This window comes from Hyperolius riggenbachi, chromosome 7, assembly GCF_040937935.1.
Source record: "Hyperolius riggenbachi isolate aHypRig1 chromosome 7, aHypRig1.pri, whole genome shotgun sequence".
NCBI classification, from domain to species: domain Eukaryota; kingdom Metazoa; phylum Chordata; class Amphibia; order Anura; family Hyperoliidae; genus Hyperolius; species Hyperolius riggenbachi.
This window is the reverse complement of record NC_090652.1, coordinates 236,617,920-236,641,993: the sequence shown is the minus strand read 5'-3', so window position 1 is coordinate 236,641,993 and position 24,074 is coordinate 236,617,920. Positions and strand designations below refer to the sequence as shown.

General features: G+C 42.4%; 1 protein-coding gene across 1 annotated transcript in view; it reads right to left on the bottom strand.

Annotated features, from left to right (window-relative positions):
• The window catches only part of FRZB (frizzled related protein), a 52,711-nt gene that overhangs the window by 20,251 nt on the left and 8,386 nt on the right, over window positions 1-24,074 (bottom strand). The window contains exon 2 of the mRNA XM_068246997.1: window positions 6,472-6,531. Within this exon, the coding sequence (XP_068103098.1) occupies window positions 6,472-6,531 (60 nt within the window). The remainder of the gene's footprint in view (window positions 1-6,471; window positions 6,532-24,074) is intronic.

Genomic DNA, 24,074 nt, shown 5'->3' with positions numbered 1-24,074 from the left:
ACTTCAACATTCTACCATGTGCTGATCACTAGCAGTGACTGGGACTGTCTATGAGTACAAAGTAAAGGCCTCAAGCAACCTTTAGTCTCCTGACAGATGTTGGAGTAATGTTGGTTTCCAGTAGGTTTTAAGGCCAATTGGATCTGTTAAAAGAAATTTTAGAGCTACTGGTGGCCATTTATTCCAGCGAAGCCCTAACAGATATGAGGGCCTATGTTGCCTCATGGCAGCAAAGGAGGATCATTGGTAGCTTCTAATAGAGATGGTGTGGCTGATGATGAGTGATGATAAAGATGGGGGCCTCAGGTGCTTGCTGACAGAGGTGGGGATGTCACCGTGGTTGATGACAGAGGCAGAAACTCATGGTGGGAACTGAAAAGAATTGGGCTACTGACTGCGATAGTGCATGCTGGCAGAGATTGGTGTCCTATGGTAAATCCTGCCAGAGATTAGAAGGACTATGATAGGTACTAGCAGGAATGGAGGATCCAGCATAGCTGCTAACAGACATAAGGGACCCAAGTTACCTTTTGATTAAAATGAGCAGCCCATGATATGTGCTGACAGAGAATGGAGTTTATGTTGCCTACTGAAAGAGATGGGGGTCCAAGCTGCATGCTTTCGGAGATAATGGAAACAAGGTGATGGCTGACAGAGCCGGGGAGCCCAAGCTACCTGCAGAAAGAAATAGGAGGCACAAGGTGGATGCTGACAAAGATGGGCACCCAAGATGACTACTGACAGAGATGAGAGACAGATCCAATTGGTAGAAATGGGGGGAATAGAGCCAAGCTGTTTTACTTGTCACACCAATTCCCCAGATCACAGAGAATGGCTGCACTGATTGTGACTCTGTGGAGGACCGTTGGGTGAATGAAACTCTTGTTTGGAGGACCGTATGGGAAACATGGTTTTTGCTGGACTAGTAGTGCAGGAGTGTGGAAAAATATTGTATTGCAAATTGTTTTTCAATTGTCCTGCATCTTGTTTTGGGGATTTGTTGTACTGAATTTGGCAAATGTAAAACTTGCAAAAACAGAAGGTATTTGCGATTATTCAGGTTGGAGTGAGTATATGATGTCTCCCACAATGCATCCCTGCAACAAGTGAACCTATATAGCTTTACAATTTACCAACACCTTACAAACTTCCCTCGTTTTTCCCTAAATTTGAAAACTGTACAGGGTTGAAAAATAATCTTCTGCTTTGATACAGTATTGCTGGACAAAGGCAGCCAAGAATATAGAATAGACTAGTAATGTAAGGTAGCAACTGCTTACAGGTTTACATTCTGGGTGACCCCACTTTCTGCAGTCAGCAATACTTTTTTGTTACTAGAAAGGGAGAAGCCCCATGTCAGATGTTCAGTCCTTGCTGACGAACAATGAACCATGTATTCAGATTTCTGTTTTAGATGACCATAATAGATCAGTAAGGGATGCATGTTAAACTATATCAATGCAATTTAAAGACAATTTTTTTTTATTTATTTCATTGTATCCCTGTTATTTTGTTAAAGGACAGCTGAAGTGAGAGGGATATGGAGGCTGCCATTTTTACCTTGCAACTGGTATTGTTTAAAAGGAAATAAAAATGGAAGCCTTCATATTCTTCTCACTTAAAGTGAACCTCCGGACTAAAAATCTCCTCAGCAGCACTGAAAAGGGTTGGTGTTTCTTTAACTGTTTCACAGCAACTTCGTTTTTCTTACCAAAGCATCATTTTAGCTGCATTTTTAGCTAAGCTCCACCCATCAAAGAAAAAAAGCCCAGGCTTTTTTTCCCTGATGCTGTGCAGAGCATGATGGGATTTCCTATGTTGTTATTCACGTTGCCTAGCAACTGGGAGAGGTGCTCAGGACACAGGACAGTTGGAACTGTGTCTCATGCTCCCTGTCACCTCCTTTCAACCAAAAAGATGGCTGCCATCATGAAATCAAACATTTGCCTGTTCTTTTAAAACAGTGTGGGTAAGAGATTATATTACCTATCTATTTTAATTAACATAACTAATGTAACTTAATGACAGTATGTTTGTTTAGGCTGGAGTTCCTATTTAAGTTGTCCTTGAAAGTGACAGTGGGCCCTATCCAATTTACTTTTTCTCAGAGATACTGCAGCGAGAAAAAAAATTATGATAAAATGATTTGTATGTGTAGTACAGCTATGAAATAAAACATTAGGAGCCGAGACATAAGTCTAATATTGTTTCCAGTACAGGAAGAGTTAAGAAACTCCAGTTGTTATCTATGCAAAAAAAGCCATTGATCTCTACGACTTTCAAAGTCGCAGAGAGCTCTGTCTTCTGAAGCTTGTTATCAACTGCCAGACACTGTATTTTCTTTTTCACTCCAGAGGACAGCTCAATAGTTCACAAGACTGCTCTGTAAAAACATTTAGAATGCTGAGTAGTGTGTAAACTGCAAATATTAGAGAATGATGCAATCTTATAAAAATACTATAAAACTAAAAATATGAGAATATTTTGTTTGCTACTAATCTAGTAATTATCCGTACTACACAACCAATTCATTATATCTTATTTTATTTTTTTTGCTTCAGTGTCTCTAAGTTTTCTCCTAGGTGCTATTTCACATCTTATTAATAAATGCCTTTTAATCCACCAACAAGCAAGAAAATACTCATAATAATTTTGACATTACTTTTTTACCTTCTTTTTAATACTTTTCAATTGCAGAGTACTGAAAAGTTATTTTAAATAGAAGATGAAAAATGATCTCATAGGGGAAAACTTAGCAGTAAAAGTGAATAGCATCAGGCCCAATGTCTTTTAAAAGGTAACGAAGCATAAGATGCTACTTCAACAGGATAGAAATCCCCACTTCCAGCTAAAAAAAAGTACACTCGTGGTCAAAAACAGTTCTTACCAATATTGTATTTTATTATTGCCCCAAATTTTATTTCAATAATGTTTTAATCAAAATAGTCGAGTTCACTGCAAAATGAAGCTCAGGTATGAAATAAAATTGTCACTTGGAACATTTGGTTGTGATAGTTTTTGTGATAGACATAGGCTTAGGTTTTCCAAGAGCCAGTTACAGTACTATGGGACAGAGAGAGAACAACAGCAGGGCTTCAAATGCAGCTATCTGCATTTCACACATTAATGAGACTATTTCCCAAAACGATCACACATGATTGTATCTAACAACAATCCTTATGAGGCTTCAGACTTTCACAGTGTACAGGAAGAGTGCCTTTTCAGAGTTTCATAGATCACACACTGTGCCATTGGTCCAGACATACCTGCACAGTACTCACTGTGGTCTCTATGCCAAATGACCAAAAATGGTTACAATGCTTAACATACAAGAACCCAGAAATGTATGAACAAAGACAGCATTATTAAAGTGAAAAAAGAGCTTATTTTGGATGAAAAATGTAACCTTGGTTCTCTGCAGGTCTGGATTTCAGACCACTTCCTCTCTCTTTCACAAACATTGCAGGTCTCAGGTTGGGTAAGACGTCATCTCAGTAACATGCCAAAGCTGGTCTGTTATGGTCTACAAGGTATCTAAGAAATAATTTTTGTCTCACATTTGCAATCTTACTATTATCTATGTAACTAATCTGGCACAAATCATCCTATATAATAAAATGCTACTGTAGCTGCGTCCATCTGCATATGTAAGTGTCCGCCATTGGCTCCTGACAGTGGATTTGCTAACTTGCACAAGCGCACAACGGTGGACTTTGACAGCCTCTTGCGGCGTGAGTAATCAGTGTGCAGAGGATGCAGGGACGGCAGTCAATGGGGTAACAATAAGCCCTGTAGCCCATGCTACCGCGGGGGGGGGGGGGGGGCCCGGGTCCCCCCCTGGGGCCCGCTCGTGGCCGTTTCGTGGGGGCTGGAGGGTGGCAGCATGAGGGGAAAGCCTTGGCCACAGTCGGTGGGGAGAGGGGAAGTTCCCCCCCCCCTCTCCCTCACCTCGGGGCTCTCCCCTCCAGCTAGATATAGTCTGGGCAGATACATACCTTCTTCCGTGCGATCCACCGCAGACTCCTCGCTCTAGCGGCTGACGTCACTTCCGGAAGTGACGTCACTTCCGGAAGTGACGTCAGCCGCTAGAGCGAGGAGTCTGCGATGGAACGCACGGAAGAAGGTATGTATCTGCCCGCCGCTGCCCGCTGCCCACACTATATCTAGCTGGAGGGGAGCGCATAGGGGAGAGCCCCGAGGTGAGGAAGAGGGGGGGAACTTCCCCTCTCCCCACCGACTGTGGCCAAGGCTTTCCCCTCATGCTGCCACCCCTCCAGCCCCCACGAAACGGCCACGAGCGGGCCCCAGGGGGGGAGAGCCCGCTCTTAAATTCTGCAGGGGGGCCCGGTGGGGCCTAGTTACGCCCCTGACGGCAGTGAAGGCCTCCCAAGAGACTGACGGCTGTCCATGACAGCGACTGGCAAGGGGAACACTCTGTGTGCAGTGGTGATGGAAAAGGCCTCCTAGTAGGCCGGCAGCTATCAAAGACAGCGACTGGTAGCAGGAGCACTCTGTGTGCAGAGGATACGGTAGTGGTTGGAAAGGCCTCCTAAAAGGCCAGCAGCTATTCATGACAGCGACTGGTAGCAGGAGCACTCGGTGTGCGGAGGATGCAGGGACGGTGGGAAAGGCCTCCCCAGAGGCCAGAGGCTGTCAGTGACAATGACTGGCAACCAAAGTGCTTGGTGTGCAGAAGATGCGGGGGCAGCAAGGAAGGCCTCTAAAAAGGCTGGTAGCTGTCTGTGACAGTGAATGCTAGCGGGAACAGTCAATGTACAGAGGATGCGGGGTGGCAAGGCCTCCAAAAAGGCCGGTAACTTTGACCATTTTTCATCACAACACCAAACAGACATATCTTGATGTCTTAGGCTTGGTACTCATAAGAGAATCTGCAGCCAACCATTGGGGTGAGCAATATTTCCTATCACTCTTTCTGTGTTTTCCTGAGTTTTCTTATGGCACTTCAGTAGCCTCCCATATCCTGGAAGCATACTGATAAGTTAATTTTTTCCCACCCAAAACTGATCTTAAAGAGGAACTTCAGCCTAAACAAACATACTGTCATTAAGTTACTTTAGTTATGTTAATTAAAATAGATAGGTAATATAATCTCTTACCCACACGGTTTTAAAAGAACAGGCAAATGTTTGTGATTTCATGGGGGAAGCCATCTTTTTAGTTGAAAGGAGGTGACAGGGAGCATGAGACAGTTCCAACTGTCCTGTGTCCTGATCACCCCTCCCAGCTGCGCACGCTAGGCAATAAGAACAACAACATCAGAAATCCCATCATGCTTTGCACAGCATCAAGGGAAGAATGCCCGGGCCGTTTTCTTTGATGGGGCGGAGCTTAACTTCTGTGCAGCTAAAAATTAGGCTTGGGTAAAAAAAACAAAGTTCTGATGCCGTGAAACTGTTAAAGATACACCAAGCCTTTTCAGTGCTGCTGAGTAGATTTTTAGTCTGGAGGCTCACTTTAAGCCATGTACACACACTAGACCACTGTCGTTAGCAAAGTAAAGATCCCCAATGAGGATGCGATGAATGAACAGGAAAAGTTTAGCAGTGGGTTTTTGTTCGCCTACTTCCTCGTAATTCCAAGGTCTGCCCGACTTCAGAAGTTTCAGGCAGATAAGGACTGATGTAATTATTTAATGCATACATTAGCAGGGAGTAAACAAAAAGTGTTTGCTCAGTAGGGGGTGGGTAGATTGGACACTGCGCTTCAAAGAGTTTACAGAAGTCAGAGATGCTATCTTCACACCTTCCCCTGGATGAATAATAGGCAGCTCCTATAGCTATTAGAAACCAGGAAACAAAAGTGGTGCTTGGCTCCCTTTAGGCTGCTTACACACTAAGACGTTACAGGCGCACGTTAGTGCAGCCTGTAACGCTCCCCAACGCACAGCAATGTAACACAAGTGGGCTGTTCACACAGCCCACGTTGCGTTACATGTAACGCTGCACGTTCTTAAGAAAGTGCAGCATGCTACGGCGTTAGAGCGGCTTAAGCCGCGTTAGACTGTCTGCACATGCGCAGTCATGTTGGGGAGGAGCGGAGAGCGGCCAGGCACATGGCTAATTAATATTCACTGCACGTTGTGACATGCAGTGTTTACTTGCTGGAGCGGCCGCTCTGTGCGGTGATTGGCCGGCGGGACCACGTGATGCCGCATGCGCACAAGAGTACGCATCACGGACGCCAGACTGAGCTGCACAACGCTGCTCATTCTGACGTCCACAACGAAGAGCACCAGGCGTCGCGTTAGGTGCATGTTATGCGACCTTAACGTGGCACCTAACGCAATGTCTTAGTGTGCAAGTAGCCTGAATGCATAAGGTTGTGCATTTAGAGGGCATACATTTTAAGGTTGTGATAACTGGGCTACCTCTTTGCTAAAACCAGGTAATGGACCTTTAAAACATAACTTTTACATGTATTAATTAACTCTGGATGGAAATAAAGACTCACCACTGGCAGCCCCACCACAGTTCCCGTTATTGGAGTCCACTGGGAAATCTGGAACAGAGTCTGAAAAGATATAAACATACAGAGGTTTTACTGTTTAAGGTCAATAAATTACACTGCAGTTAAGCAAATATTTATCAGATTAATCATATATTATAACGATATATGCGAAGCAAAGACCTGCCTGAAGAAGAGCTGCTTTCAGTTCTCACTGGAACTGTTCACTCATCTCAAAGCACAAATGTTGTCATATTTCTGTGGAGACATTCAGTGGTAAAGGTTGTTTGTGTCTGGATGTTATTATTACATTTTATTTATAAAGCACCAACATATTACACAGCGCTGTACACAATATAGGGTAGACAGTGTTGCACAGGGACGTTACAATGCTAAACAATGGTACACTAAAAAGTGACATAACAGTAAACAATGGTGCACATATTGCAATGTAAGTATACATTTAGCAAACAAGTTACTGAGTTCATATGGTGGTGGAGAAGAGCACACAGGGAGGAGGGCCCTGCCAAATAGGATTACAATCTAATGGTTGGGGGTACAAAAGGGGGGCGGGGGTATTTCCATGGGAGGGGGCTGGAGCTATGAAAATGGCAGGTAAGCAAAGGTGAACAGATGGGTCAATAAGGCCTGCTTGAATGAGGGGGTAAACCTGATGGGGAGAGAGTTCCATAGAGAAGTGGCTGCTCTGGAGAAGTCCTGGAGCCTTGCAAGTGATGGGAAGGTTGTGTGAGTATAAGTTTCTTAATTAGCTTCATTCATTAGTTCACACTGCACATAAAATCAAACCTTTTTCCATCATGTAGAGAAGTGGATAAACAGACATGTCAACAGATTCAGTGTTATAGGATCTTTGTTACAGCAGCCAAATGGAAAGTCCCATCTTGCATGACTTTTATGGACACCATGTGCAGTTGGTAGTATCACAGCTCAACCACCTATTAACCTACCAGGTACAGCATCTGAAGGTGAGCGAAACCAGAGTGATAATATGATGGGAGATGTCATCTGCTCAACTGGATGTAATAAAAGTTTAATGTTCATTACCGTATATATCCAGACGCATACAGAGTACAGCCTTGTTCACATCTACACAGCGCAGATGGCTGTGCGATCAGAACGCAGGGTGTACGATCGCACGCCATCTGCGCCGCTACCTGCTGCGCTGCTGATCCCATCCATTGACAGTGATGGGTCAGCTCTCCGCTTGCGGGCAAAATGTAGGCAGCAGTACGCAAGCGCATCATAGCGCATTGTACTGCTGCGCAGCGCAGTAGATGTGTACGGCAGAAGGGCTTCTATGCCCTTCTCCCGTTCTTGCGTGTCACCACGTCATACGCGCTTAAAAAATGCACATGGAAGCGTGTATGATGTGAACGAGGCCTAACTCCTGCGTATTATAGTTGTATTACTCCTTAGTTATAGACACCAGGAAATGGACATGCTCCAAATCCCAAAAATATACAGATAAGTTAATTAGCTTCCCCCTAAATTGGCCCTAGACAACAATACATACACTACATGAGACATACATAGACGTATGACCATTGACCATGGTAGGGATTAGATTGTGAGTCCCTCTGAGGGACAGTGGCAAGACAATATACTCTGTACAGCGCTGCGGAAGACGTCAGCGCTGTGTAAATACTAAATAATAATAATGTCCTCTTCCCTCAAATCAGGTCTCCCTTGTTGTCCATTGTAAAAAAGCACAATGGACACCAATGGATACCTAATTGTATTGCACAGACATCAGATCTGATGTATGATCCACGATTCCAATCCAGCATAGTGTAGATCAAGAGCATTTGATTAGCAGCAACTGGCTGCTACTTTACCCTCTTTAAAGGGAACCTTAACTGCCGTGGAAAAATAAATTCACTTACCTGGGGGCTTTCCCAAGCCTCCTGCAGCCGTCCTGTGCCCGCGCCGGTCCTTCGGTGCCCTCCGGTCTCCCTCCGCCGCTAAGTTTCGTTTTCGGACGACTGCCAGTCGTCCTCGGGCCACTTCCGCATTCCTTGTCGTAAACTGCAGTAAAGCGCGTCCGCATGACGCGTTTGCCGTCATGCACATGACGCGCTTACATAAGGATGTACTTCATTTTTCATACACTGTCTGCACTCTAAGCACATGAATAATGACATGGTTGACTACGTTATGTGTTGTTATCTGAGTTGGCATTCACCTAATTTTTTGACCTGTGACGGATCAAAGGATGATATGCAAAACCTTAGAACTGAATGAGTGTCTTCATAAAATTCTCAGGTCATGTTTCATTTGACTGTTGCATGGCTGCTCCTGTCTATTAAGCTATCAGTAGCAGGAGACAGATTTTCAGAGCTCTCCCAGGTTTCACCACTTTATCTCTGGAATGTTTCTTACTCCTCCTGTGTGTAAGGCCTGGTGCACACCATGCAATTTCTCGTCAGATAGAAGGGTGAGAACCTTTTTTTCTGACAGGTCAGATCTGATTGTTTTTCTGATCAATTTTGCATAGAAGTGATTGGAAAATCGATAACAAAAACAATTGGAAAACAGATCGGACCTGTCAGAAAGAAAGACCCATCTATATGACAGGAAATTACATGGTGTGTACCAGGTTCATGGTCCGGTTCACACTAAACATAGAAAAACTGATCCATTGAATGTATCAGTTTTTATAAGTCATCAGTTTTTCATCGATGAACCTCCGTTCCAGTAGTGCACGATCAATGTGACATGTACATTGCTCCGGATTTATCTCAGCCTCCCCAAACTTGCAGTCCATTTGGCAGAACATGTCGTACGGATCCGTTCTAACCAGGGCTGTGAAGTTGGTACAAAAATCATCCAACTCCGACTCCTTAGTTTATGAAAACCACCGACTCTGACTCCAACTCCATGTACCCAAAATTGCTCCGACTCCAACTCCGACTCCACTGCCCTGGTTCTAACAGAGTAATGGGAATGGATCCTATTGATTTACATATCCGCTTACTTCCATTACAATCCGGTCTGTTTAGTTCAACTAAACAGACGGTTTTTAATGCCAGTTTGAATCTGGGCCTAACACAGAGAAAACCATGTCTATATATCTTCTCATTACATACCACCATATTTTCTTTGCTTTTTATTTTTACTTATGTTATTTTTTTTACTGTTCTTTAGTCAAAAGTTAATGTAATATATTAAATAGCAGGGGCATAGCTAGAAAGCATGGGACCCCATAGCAAAATCTTGAATGCCAGCCTCCCCCCCATGATTATGATTTTGACTAAAAATTGATAGAAAGTATTGATCAGGCAGGATGGAAAAACTTGGTTGATTTTTGCAGGAGCAGCAGATGATTTATGGGTCATAGTGTTGCATTGAATCGAACAGTGCAACTCTGCAATTTGATCGATTTTCAAAAGATTCCCAGCTGGAATCTATTAAAAATTGATGTGCTGTTTGTGGTAGGAATATATTCCTTTCTTAAAGGGAACCTAACCTGAGAAGGCTATGGATTTTTCCTTTTCAAATAATACCAGTTGCCTGATTCTCCTGCTGATCATGTGTCTCTAATACTTTTAGCCACAGCCCCTGAACAAGCATGCAGATCAGGTGCTCCGACTGAAGTCAGACTGGATTAGCTGCATGCTTGTTTCAGGTGTGTGATTCAGCCACTACTGCCCCAAAGAGATCAGCAGGACTGCCAGTCAACTGGTATTATTTATAAGGAAACATCCATATCCCTCTCAGCTTTTTAAAGGAATCAATCATTTTGGAACATTGGGTGCAAATTGTTAAATGTATGGCCAGCTTGAGTCTACAAGTAAAACCACAAAGAGATAACAGTTATTCTGACTACCTTCATTTGTATTACTTTTCTGTTCAATAGTACCACCTCCCAGGATAGTATCTGCAGTCTCACCTTCTGCCTGGTAGCAACCTGCTATCCTCTTCCTTTTTAAAGACAATTCTGTACTTTTAAAGAGACTCCGTAACAAAAATTGCATCCTGTTTTTTATCATCCTACAAGTTCCAAAAGCTATTCTAATGTGTTCTGGCTTACTGCAGCACTTTGTACTATCACAGACTCTGTAATAAATCAATGTATCTTTCCCTTGTCAGACTTGTCAGCCTGTGTCTGGAAGGCTGCCAAGTTCTTCAGTGTTGTGGTTCTGCTATGCACTCCCCCCTCAGGGGGGAAAGAAACACACAAATGATCTCTTGAGATTCAAAAGGAAGGCTGTATACAGCCTGCTTGTGTATGGATGTATTTTCTATGTGTGGACATATTGTACATCAACCTACTTCCTGTTTTGGTGGCCATTTTGTTTGTTTATAAACAAACTTTTTAAAACTGTTTTTAACCACTTTTAATGCGGCGGGGAGCGGCGAAATTGTGACAGAGGGTAATAGGAGATGTCCCCTAACACACTGGTATGTTTACTTTTGTGCGATTTTAACAATACAGATTCTCTTTAAATACTAAAGTATAGTAAACTGTTGAATCCAAAAGTCAAGTACAAAGCAAGAAGTAAAATACCACCCATTTTTCTATTCTTATAGTGTTAGGCATCAAAAGAAGGTGGTTACCACTAAGGGTGAGAGTTATAATGGGGCATCAGCGGCAATGCTCGCACAGGAGCAATATGGTCGCACTTGTGTCTGAAGACACAAGTGCGAGTGAAGAGGAGGAAGTGAAGAGGAGGAAGGCCCCAGTGTTAATACCAACAAGCCCTTGTCGGAATTCTTTGTGGGAGCTAAGCTCGATAATGGGGGACAAGCGGACAGTCTCTTTTAAGTTAACCATTAGGGTTTTTTTTTTAACCCAAGATTTGCCTTGAGTACACTTTAAAACACTAGCCTAAAAATTCTGCCTGCACTATTTTTTTCCTCTGCATGTGAATTAAGAAGCAACTTTTTGATTTTTTTTTTTATAGTCTACGATTTTGCTTCTGAATTTGAATGTGGGAAATGCTGTGATTCACTTTCAGTGGAAATGTAGACTAACACTAACCTTCCCCACTCACTTATGCCTAACACTAACCTTCCCCAGTCACCTATGTCTAACACTAACCTTCCCCAGTCACCTATGTCTAACACTAACCTTCCCCAGTCACCTATGTCTAACACTAACCTTCCCCAGTCACCTATGTCGAACACTAAACTTCCCCAGTCACCTATGCTTAACACTATCTTTCCCCAGTCACCTACGCCTAACATTTATCTTTCACATTCACCTATGCTCAACACTATCCTTCGCCAGTCACCTATGCCTAACACTAATCTTCCCCAGTCACCTATACCTAACATTTATCTTTCCCAGTCACCTATGCCTAACACTAAACTTTCACAGTCACCTATGAAGAACGCTTACCTTCCCCAGTCACCTATGCCTAACATTTATCTTTCACAGTCACCTATGCTTAACACTAACGTCCCAAAGTCACCTATGCCTAACACTTACCTTTCACAGTCACCTATGAAGAACGCTTACCTTCCCCAGTCACCTATGCCTAACATTTATCTTTCACAGTCACCTATGCTTAACACTAACGTCCCCAAGTCACCTATGCCTAACACTTACCTTTCCCAGTCAACTATGCCTAATACTGTCCTTTCCCAGTCACCTATGCCTAACACTATCCTTCCCCGGTCACCTATGTCTAACACCATCCTTCCCCAGTCACCTATGTCTAACACTATCCTTCCCCTGTCACCTATGTCTAACACTATCCTTCCCCAGTCACCTATGCCTAACACTAATCTTCCCCAGTCACCTATACCTAACATTTATCTTTCCCAGTCACCTATGCCTAACACTAACCTTTCATAGTCACCTATGAAGAACGCTTACCTTCCCCAGTCACCTATGCCTAACATTTATCTTTCACAGTCACCTATGCTTAACACTAAAGTCCCCAAGTCACCTATGCCTAACACTTACCTTTCCCAGTCAACTATGCCTAATACTGTCCTTTCCCAGTCACCTATGCCTAACACTATCCTTCCCCGGTTACCTATGCCTAACACTATCCTTCCCCAGTCACCTATGCCTAACACTAACCTTCCCCAGTCACCTATGCCTAACACTAACCTTCCCCAGTCACCTATGCTTAACACTATCCTTCCCCAGTCACCTATGCCTAACACTTATCTTTCCCAGTCACCTATGCTTAACACTTATCTTCCCCAGTCACCTATTCCTAACACTAACCTTCCCCGGTCATCTATGCCTAACACTAACCTTCTCCAATCACCTATGCCTAACAATAACCTTCCCCAGTGACCTATGCCTAACACTAACCTTCCCCATTCACCTAAGCCTAACAATAATCTTCCCCAGTCACGTATGCCTAACACTAACCTTCCCCAGTCACCTATGCCTATCACTATCCTTTTCCAGTCACCTATGCCTAACACTTACCTTCCCCAGTCACCTATACCTAACACTATCCTTGGGAGCCAAGCTCGATAATGGGGGACAGGCGGACAGTCTCTTTTAAGTTAACCATTAGGGTTTTTTTTTAACCCAAGATTTGCCTTGAGTACACTTTAAAACACTAGCCTAAAAATTCTGCCTGCACTATTTTTTTCCTCTGCATGTGAATTAAGAAGCAACTTTTTGATTTTTTTTATAGTCTACGATTTTGCTTCTGAATTTGAATGTGGGGAAATGCTGTGATTCACTTTCAGTGGAAATGTAGACTAACACTAACCTTCCCCACTCACTTATGCCTAACACTAACCTTCCCCAGTCACCTATGCTTAACACTAACTTTCCCCAGTCACTTATGCTTAACACTAACCTTCCCCAGTCACTTATGTCTAACACTAACCTTCCCCAGTCACCTATGCTTAACACTAACCTTCCCCAGTCACTTATGTCTAACACTAACCTTTCCCAGTCACCTATGTCTAACACTAACCTTCCCCAGTCACCTATGCTTAACACTAACCTTCCCCAGTCGCTTATGTCTAACACTAACCTTCCCCAGTCACCTATGTCTAACACTAACCTTCCCCAGTCACCTATGTCGAACACTAAACTTCCCCAGTCACCTATGCTTAACACTATCCTTCCCCAGTCACCTACGCCTAACATTTATCTTTCACAGTCACCTATGCTTAACACTATCCTTCGCCAGTCACCTATGCCTAACACTAATCTTCCCCAGTCACCTACACCTAACATTTATCTTTCCCAGTCACCTATGCCTAACACTAAACTTTCACAGTCACCTATGAAGAACGCTTACCTTCCCCAGTCACCTATGCCTAACCCTAACCTTCCCCAGTCACCTATGCCTAACACTTACCTTTACCAGTCAACTATGCCTAACACTGTCCTTTGCCAGTCACCTATGCTTAACACTATCCTTCCCCAGTCACCTATGCCTAACTAACCTTCCCCAGTCACCTATGCCTAACACTTACCTTTACCACTCAACTATGCCTAACACTGTCCTTTGCCAGTCACCTATGCTTAACACTATCCTTCCCCAGTCACCTATGCTTAACACTATCCTTCCCCAGTCACCTATGCCCAACACTATCCTTCCCCGGTCACCTATGTCTAACACCATCCTTCCCCAGTTACCTATGCCTAACACTAGCCTTCCCCTGTCACCGATGTCTAACACTATCCTTCCCCAGTCACCTATGCCTAACACTAATCTTCCCCAGTCACCTATACCTAACATTTATCTTTCCCAGTCACCTATGCCTAACACTAACCTTTCACAGTCACCTATGAAGAACGCTTACCTTCCCCAGTCACCTATGCCTAACATTCATCTTTCACAGTCACCTATGCTTAACACTAAAGTTCCCAAGTCACCTATGCCTAACACTTACCTTTCTCAGTCAACTATGCCTAATACTGTCCTTTCCCAGTCACCTATGCCTAACACTATCCTTCCCCGGTCACCTATGCCTAACACTATCCTTCCCCAGTCACCTATGCCTAACACTAACCTTCCCCAGTCACCTATGCTTAACACTATCCTTCCCCAGTCACCTATGCCTAACATTTATCTTTCCCAGTCACCTATGGTTAATACTTACAGTGGTGTGAAAAACTATTTGCCCCCTTCCTGATTTCTTATTCTTTTGCATGTTTGTCACACTTAAATGTTTCTGCTCATCAAAAACCGTTAACTATTAGTCAAAGATAACATAATTTAACACAAAATGCAGTTTTAAATGATGGTTTTTATTATTTAGTGAGAAAAAAAAACTCCAAATCTACATGGCCCTGTGTGAAAAAGTGATTGCCCCCCTTGTTAAAAAATAATTTAACTGTGGTTTATCACACCTGAGTTCAATTTCTGTAGTCACCCCCAGGCCTGATTACTGCCACACTCGTTTCAATCAAGAAATCATTTAAATAGGATCTGACACAGAGAAGTAGACCAAAAGCACCTCAAAAGCTAGACATCATGCCAAGATCCAAAGAAATTCAGGAACAAATGAGAACAAAGTACTGTAATTGAGATCTATCAGTCTGGTAAAGGTTACAAAGCCATTTCTAAACCTTTGGGACTCCAGCGAACCACAGTGAGAGCCATTATCCAGAAATGGCAAAAACATGGAACAGTGATAAACCTTCCCAGGAGTGGCTGGCCGACCAAAATTACCCCAAGAGCGCAGAGAAAACTCATCCGAGAGGCCACAAAAGACCCCAGGACAACATCTAAAGAACTGCAGGCCTCACTTGCCTCAATTAAGGTCATTGTTCATGACTCCACCATAAGAAAGAGACTGGGCAAAAACGGTCTGCATGGCAGATATCCAAGGCGCAAACCACTTTTAAGCAAAAAGAACATTAAGGCTCGTCTCAATTTTGCTAAAAAAACATCTCAATGATTGGCAAGACTTTTGGGAAAATACCTTGTGGACCGACGAGACAAAAGTTGAACTTTTAGGAAGGTGCGTGTCCCGTTACATCTGGCGTAGAAGTAACACAGCAATTCAGCAAAAGAACATCATACCAACAGTAAAATATGGCGGTGGTACTGTGATGGTCTGGGGTTGTATTGCTGCTTCAGGACCTAGAAGGCTTGCTGTGATAGATGGAACCATGAATTCTACTGTCTACCAAAAAATCCTGAAGGAGAATGTCCGGCCATCTGTTCGTCAACTCAAGTTGAAGCGATCTTGGGTGCTGCAGCAGGACAATGACCCAAAACACACCAGCAAATCCACCTCTGAATGGCTGAAGAAAAACAAAATGAAGACTTTGGAGTGGCCTAGTCAAAGTCCTGACCTGAATCCTATTGAGATGTGGTGGCATGACCTTAAAAAGGCGGTTCATGCTAGAAAACCCTCAAATAAAGCTGAATTACAACAATTCTGCAAAGATGAGTGGGCCAAAATTCCTCCAGAGCGCTGTAAAAGACTCATTGCAAGTTATCGCAAACGCTTGATTGCAGTTATTGCTGCTAAGGGTGGCCCAACCAGTTATTAGGTTCAGGGGGCAATTTCTTTTTCACACAGGGCCATGTAGGTTTTGAGTTATTTTTCTCACTAAATAATAAAAACCATCATTTAAAACTGCATTTTGTGTTCAATTATGTTATCTTTGACTAATAGTTAACGGTTTTTGATGAGCAGAAACATTTAAGTATGACAAACATGCAAAAGAATAAGAAATCAGGAAGGGGGCAAATAGTTTTCCACACCACTGTATCTTCCCCAGTCACCTATTCCTAACACTAACCTTCCCCGGTCATCTATGCCTAACACTAACCTTCTCCAATCACCTATGCCTAACACTAACCTTCCCCAGTCACCTATGCCTAACACTAACCTTCCCCATTCACCTATTCCTAACACTAACCTTCCCCAGTCACCTATGCCTAACACTAACCTTCCCCATTCACCTATGCCTAACAATAATCTTCCCCAGTCACCTATGCCTAACACTAACCTTCCCCATTCACCTATGCCTAACAATAATCTTCCCCAGTTACCTATGCCTAACACTTTCCTTCTCCAGTCACCTATGCCTAACACTTACCTTCCCCAGTCACCTATACCTAACACTTACCTTCTCCAATCACCTATGCCTAACACTAACCTTCCCCAGTCACCTATGCCTAACACTAACCTTCCCCATTCACCTATTCCTAACACTAACCTTCCCCAGTCACCTATGCCTAACACTAACCTTCCCCATTCACCTATGCCTAACAATAATCTTCCCCAGTTACCTATGCCTAACACTTTCCTTCTCCAGTCACCTATGCCTAACACTTACCTTCCCCAGTCACCTATACCTAACACTTACCTTCCCCAGTCACCTATACCTAACACTAACCTTCCCCAGTCACCTATTCCTAACACTTACCTTCCCCAGTCACCTATACCTAACACTAACCTTCCCCAGTCACCTATTCCTAACACTTACCTTCCCCAGTCACCTATACCTAACACTAACCTTCCCCAGTCACCTATTCCTAACACTAACCTTCCCCAGTCACCTATGCCTAACACTTAACCTTCCAAATTCACCTATGACTAACACTTATCATCACTAGCTGAGACTGCAACAATATGTAGTTCCAATCTGAATCTTGAACCTAACATTCATCTTTCCACTGATGAAATCATAATAACTCTGACCATTACACTATGGTTTTACATCAATACTAATAATAATTACTAAACATATAATAAACCACCTATAAAATGTAAAGTACTCATGAATTAAACACAGACTTCTAATCATTGAGCTCAGCCTATTATCTGGATAGACATTTGTAACACTAAAAATCCCTCATTCAGAATCCAGCCAAGTAACTGTGACCTTTTTCCTTCTCCAGTCACCTATGCCTAACACTTACCTTCCCCAGTCACCTATACCTAACACTAACCTTCTCCAATCACCTATGCCTAACACTAACCTTCCCCAGTCACCTATGCCTAACACTAACCTTCCCCATTCACCTATTCCTAACACTAACCTTCCCCAGTCACCTATGCCTAACACTAACCTTCCCCATTCACCTATGCCTAACAATAATCTTCCCCAGTTACCTATGCCTAACACTTTCCTTCTCCAGTCACCTATGCCTAACACTTACCTTCCCCAGTCACCTATACCTAACACTTACCTTCCCCAGTCACCTATACCTAACACTAACCTTCCCCAGTCACCTATTCCTAACACTTACCTTCCCCAGTCACCTATACCTAACACTAACCTTCCCCAGTCACCTATTCCTAACACTTACCTTCCCCAGTCATCTATACCTAACACTAACCTTCCCCAGTCACCTATTCCTAACACTAACCTTCCCCAGTCACCTATGCCTAACACTTAACCTTCCAAATTCACCTATGACTAACACTTATCATCACTAGCTGAGACTGCAACAATATGTAGTTCCAATCTGAATCTTGAACCTAACATTCATCTTTCCACTGATGAAATCATAATAACTCTGACCATTACACTATGGTTTTACATCAATACTAATAATAATTACTAAACATATAATAAACCACCTATAAAATGTAAAGTACTCATGAATTAAACACAGACTTCTAATCATTGAGCTCAGCCTATTATCTGGATAGACATTTGTAACACTAAAAATCCCTCATTCAGAATCCAGCCAAGTAACTGTGACCTTTTTGTGGTCTGTCCCTTTTTTGTTCTGAGAATTCCTTAAGCTCCTCAGACAAAAGCTCTTGGCTGACACAGTGAATTAGGCTAAATGACCCATCAGAAGTAATTATGCAACAACTGTTCTCCAGACTACTGACAATATGCAAAGAAACATCCATTAGGGCTCAATACAAGACGTTCAGTAATCGGTAGAGTCCTTTATGGGCATCTTTACATTAGAGTGCACTTCAACAACTCAGTAATATCCCAAAACAAAGTGGACTGGTCGAAGCCACAGAACTGCACAAAACCAGAGTTTTGGATTAGCAATCCTTTATTCCGCAAAAGTCTATTCAGGGGTAAAATGACCTACTACCAAAAGGGACCTTATGTGTTAAATACCTGAATTGACATGTGACATGGGGTCTGATGTATGTAACTGCGGCAATATTGCCGTACACAGACAGCAGACAGCAATATTAAACATACTTCCGACAGCAGAACCGCAAGTTACACTATTAGCATGACCTGCAGTACTCGAGTAATTGCTATGTTAACGTGGATTACTAATGAGCGTTACCGTTAGTAATGCTCATTACCGTAGCAACTGTTGCGCTACTCGAGTACCACTGGTCGTGCAAAAAGCGTAACTCAGGGTACTTGCTGGCAGAAGTAAGGGTAATATAATATTGTGGCCCCCTATGCAATCTATGCACCAACATATATTTTAAAACCTATAAGTATTGCAAATAAATGATGTAGTGGTCTTTTAGTAGACCTGTGACAACAAGGTGGTGTGAACTACGACACCACTCTAGTACATTTGTAGGAACCTTGAGTCAGATCTTGACTCCCGTGTTGCGTAATATAATATTGCCTGTGCACAGCAATATTACCACAGTGATATGCATCAGGCCCATGATGACAGAAACATAGGTACATATAGCACTAGTCCTACTAATAAATTGTCTGAAGTCTCTTTCTGTTTTCCTGTAAAATAAGTGTTAAAAAAACTAGAGTTGTTATCTATGCAAGTGAGGCAGTCAATCAAAAAGTTGAATTTAGCCTGATGTCATAATAAGTAAACAGAAGGTAAAATCCTTTTATTTGACTGAGAAAACAATGCTGATAATGTTTTAACTCAGGAAAGGTCAACACATCTGATTTTACATCAGACTGTCATGGCTGCTATTTAGAATTCAGTCTTAGAAATTCAGATCTTAAACTGAAAATAAAAATATGACTTCTGTTCTATGTTACCATTGTTCTTCTATTTACCATTAGTGCTACACATGCAATGTTCTCACACATTTATTTTTAGTTCAAGTTTACTTTAAGTGGTGTTTAATCTTGTAAGTATCTATTGCCACACAGCTATTTGCTGGACTCATGCTTTCATTTTTCAACACCTCGGGTAAAAATCTGGTTGGGGCTATTAGAGTTGGTCCATGAGGTACTAAAAATGTAGGCGTGCATGCAAATTTAATGCGAATTGTATGCAGTATGGATCTGAGCCAAACAAACTTGATTACTATTTTGATTGGCCCATTTCTAAGCTGCATATAATCTGCACGCAAGCTGGAATTGCTGCCATCTCATTTACAATTTCTTGTAGCTACACACAACGCCAACAGGTCCTAATGCTGGGAATACACGGTTCGTTTTTTTAGGTGATCAGATGGTTTGATAGCTAATTTCCGACATGTTCGATCTCCCTTTCGATTCTTTTGCTGCTCGATTTCTGATAGAAGCGAATGGAAAAAGATAAGAAAAATGAGTGGAAGATATGAGAATCGACTGCAGAATCGAGCGGCAAAAACGATCGAGAGGAGTAACGCACGGCAGAAACGAACCATGTATTCCCAGCATAATTCAGATAGTCTTGCTATGAGGTAACAGACCACGGGGCAGTCTGTACAGATGGCAAAAATGATATGCAGGAATCAGCATCACCCAATCACTTCACTGTTTACAGCAATGTTAAATCGATGGAAAATAGATTCTTTATGCAAGAGAAAAAGAATTACAACAATTTTTCTCATTGAAGTAAGGGTACATTTACACTATTTGAGCTAGGGAGCATTATCAGTCATAATCACACAGCAACACGCAGCAATGGTCCCACAATGGGCCATTCACATCAGTGCATTGGCTCCACAGTGCATCAGGTTCTGTTACTGTAACACAAGCTGAGTTGTGCGCTACCAGACTAAGCATATGTTATCCCCGCATTACAATGGTGATGAGGTGACGAGTGTTACAACGCGCACTTTAATGGAAGACACTCATTTTGAAATGGGTCACATAGCAACAGAAACCCTTACCCAGGGCCGAGGCAGAGGCGAGAGAGGCTCCAGCCTCAGGGCGCAGTGTAGGAGGGGGCGCACAACTCACTCAGCTATCATTCCCCTATTGTGTTTGAAGCAGAGAGAAATAAGAATAGGGGATACATGGCAGTGACTGCAAGCCAGATAACTAGAGATTAAGGTGTTGGAGGCCCTAGAGTGCCTCTTAGTCTAATAGCAATCAGTGTGTGAATGCTGGGGTGGGAGGGATGGAGGGGCGCACTTTGGTGTCTCAGCCTTGGGTGCTGGAGGACCTTGTCCCAGCTCTGCCCTTACCTTACATGTCCTGTAATATTAGTCTACTTAACAATAATGTTTTCCCCAACATGCTGAACAAATACACAGCATAATAGTAATTTAATGGGCTGACAAAGCAGCAAACCAATTCGGACACTTTGGTGGTAGCAACACTGCAAGACATGATGGTGGAGTCTAGAAATAAAGCAGATGTAGTGCAGCTAGGTGTTTTTAACCAGTTCACTATCACAGGTTATTACAGAAGGAAAACATAGAGAAATGCACCCTGTATGTATTTAAAGAGATTAGCCTGTCTTATTCCCCCTCATCTGTGACTAATCACTACTGTAACTTGATCTCTCAGCTGAGTCAGCTAAGAAATCTCCTCTGCCATGGCAGAGCAGCTAATTTGTAAACACAGGATGTTAATAGGGCTGTTCACATGAAAGCAGGAAGCAGACGCATTGCAGATTTATTGCAAGAATTGAATCAGCTTTAACAAAGTAATTATTTTTCTTTAAAGGTTCTTTTAGAGCAGAGAGGAAGTTTAGAGTGTACTAAACAGTACAAAGAAAGCCGTATGAAACTGGGTGTGTTTTTACTTTCATTTTGTGAATGACCATCAGCAACTCATTGATGCTGGATGATCATTCACTATGGTGACTCTGACTGGCTTTTGGATCGCATGTTCCCATTCACCGATGAGTATTCTGCCGGGGGGGAGGGGGTGTCGCGGGCGCAAGCGGAGTACATGTATCTACGCCCCTGGTGCTGAAATGAAGTGCACAGGTGTGTAGATACATGATACAGCAGTGCTGTATCGGTTAATTTAATGGTGGCCACACACATTACAAATTTTTTTTTGATTCCACAATTTCAATGAAAAATGTGACTCTTTTAACCAATATACCACACATGTATGTTCAATTTTTGACACATCACAAAAAAATTATCGAATAAAAGATCTAAATTATAAATTTTCATTTATAAATGTGTATTGGGTGCTCTGTGCCATCACTGCTATGTATAAAGGCACACAACAAATACAACGTTAGAAAATGTATCTAACATTAACAAACCTGTTCCTCATTTGTTTTCATCAATCAACAACAGTATATTTATTACAGTGATGAACTACATTCTATGTAGTGTGTCACTTTGACAAATAAAGTTTCTTTATTCTTGAATGCAAACTTAACATGAGGTCAAATTACTTTCATACAACCTTCCACACACCATTCAATTTCTGATAAAATTGATCAGATTTTTCTAACCTTTCCAATCAATTTTAAGAAAAAAAAATGACTATTGATCGAATTTATGAATCGGAAAAAATATTTTCTAGTGATTTTTTCACACTATTCGGCTTGATTCACTAAACAGTGATAACTCAAATATCACACCTTATCAAAGATCACACCTTATGAAAAGATATCACACCTTATGAAAAGATATCACTCCTTATCAAAGTTAACATGCCTTATCAGAGTAGCATAGCGAGCGCTACTGACTTATGCCTGCTAATTGGCAATGGCACTCGTCCTGCCCTGAGCCCCTGCGGGTTCTCTGATAAGGCGTGTTAACTTTGATAAGGTGTGATATCTTTGATAAGGTGTAATATCTTTCCATAAGGTGTGATATCTTTGATAAGGTGTGATATTTAAATTATCACAGTTTAGTAAATCAAGCCCTTTGTGTAAAAAAACGTAACATGTGTTGCCATCATAAGTGTTGTCCACTGTTGTGGCCCTGCCTTAGCTGCAGATTTTTTCCTGCAGTGACTGCTTTAAATCAATCCTGAAGTGAAAATAAACTGACGAGACACACAACTGTATCTACCCTTACTGGCTACTTTATTAGGTATACCTGTATAAATAATTGCTTGTAAACACAAACAGCTAATCCACCAATGGCAACCACACAATGCATTCAGGCATCAATACGTGATGAAGGCAAGTTCCTGAAGTTCAAGCAGAGCATCGGAATGGGGAAGAAAGAGGATATAAGTGACTTTGAACGTGGCAGGGTTGTTGGCGCCAGAAGAACTGGTTTGAGTATTTCAGAAACTGCTGATCTGCTGGGATTTTCATGCATAACCATCTCTAGGGACAGTGGCGCGAATGTCAAGAGTGATGAGTCCAAGCAGCATGACGTCAGTCAGCCCTGTTTTTTGTACCAGCGGTCTCTGGTACTTATGTGGCCAGAGATTGCTAGTACTCAAGTGGTTAAGAAAGAATTTCTATTTCCTATCTGTGGGTTGAGGAATTCTTTTTAATGCATTGTTGATTCAAGTATTGTTCAATAACCATCTGCTCTTAGTTACATACTGTAGTTAGTATGGTTAAAAAAAAGAAGTCTGTTTATCAGGTTCAACCAGAAAAAAAAAATCACCGTCCTGAACCCGCGCATATCCAGGAGAAGGTGATGTTGATTTGGGTTAGTGATATAACAGCCACCTCCTTCCAAAACTGGGCAGGTGTGAAAGTGGGCAGCATGTGCTCAGAACCCCTCAAAATGCTGGACTACAAGTGACTACATGATGCCCTCACTGGACATTCTGTGAAGATTTTGTACGTATCGGGGAGCCTGAACTGATTATTGACCAATAAGGAAAATCCTGGCCACCTGCTTTAAAGGATACCCGAACTGACATGTGACATGATGAGATAGACATGTGTATGTACAGTGCCTAGCACACAAATAACTATGCTGTGTTCCTTTTTTTCTTTCTCTGCCTGAAAGAGTTTAATTTCAGGTATGCAAGTGGCTGACTCAGTCCTGACTCAGACAGGAAGTGACTACAGTGTGACCCTCCCTGATAAGAAATTCAAACTATAAAACACTTTTTTGGCAGAAAATGGCTTCTGAGAGCAAGAAAGAGATAAAAAGATGATTTTTCTTATCAGTGTGGGTCACACTGTAGTAACTTCCTGTCTGAGTTAGGACTGAGTCAGCCACTTACATACCTGATATTTAACTCTTTCAGGCAGAGAAAGGAAAAAAAGGAACACAGCATAGTTATTTGTGTGCTAGGCACTGTACATACGCATGTCTATCTCACCATGTCACTTGTCAGTTTGGGTATCCTTTAATGTAAAATTATAAAAATGTTTGGGCACAGGGCTGACTTTAGGGATAACAACGCCCTGAGAAAAACTAGACTGTGGTGCCCTCTGGAATTCAACCCCCACTACACATTATCTTTAGGTTGAACTGATGCCAAAGATTGCAACTACAATTATGAGAACACTGTGTTCTTCATAGTGGCTGGTGTTAGGAAGCAAGGTATGCCCCTAGCTATTAGTATTGGGTTGCCAGATGTGGTGCTACCCAAGTATTAGGTAGCTAGAGATAGCGAGCGGAGACCCTGAACACAGGTAGCCAGAGGTAGCTCCCTAGTATTGGTAGTCCCCTGGTATAGGTAGTCA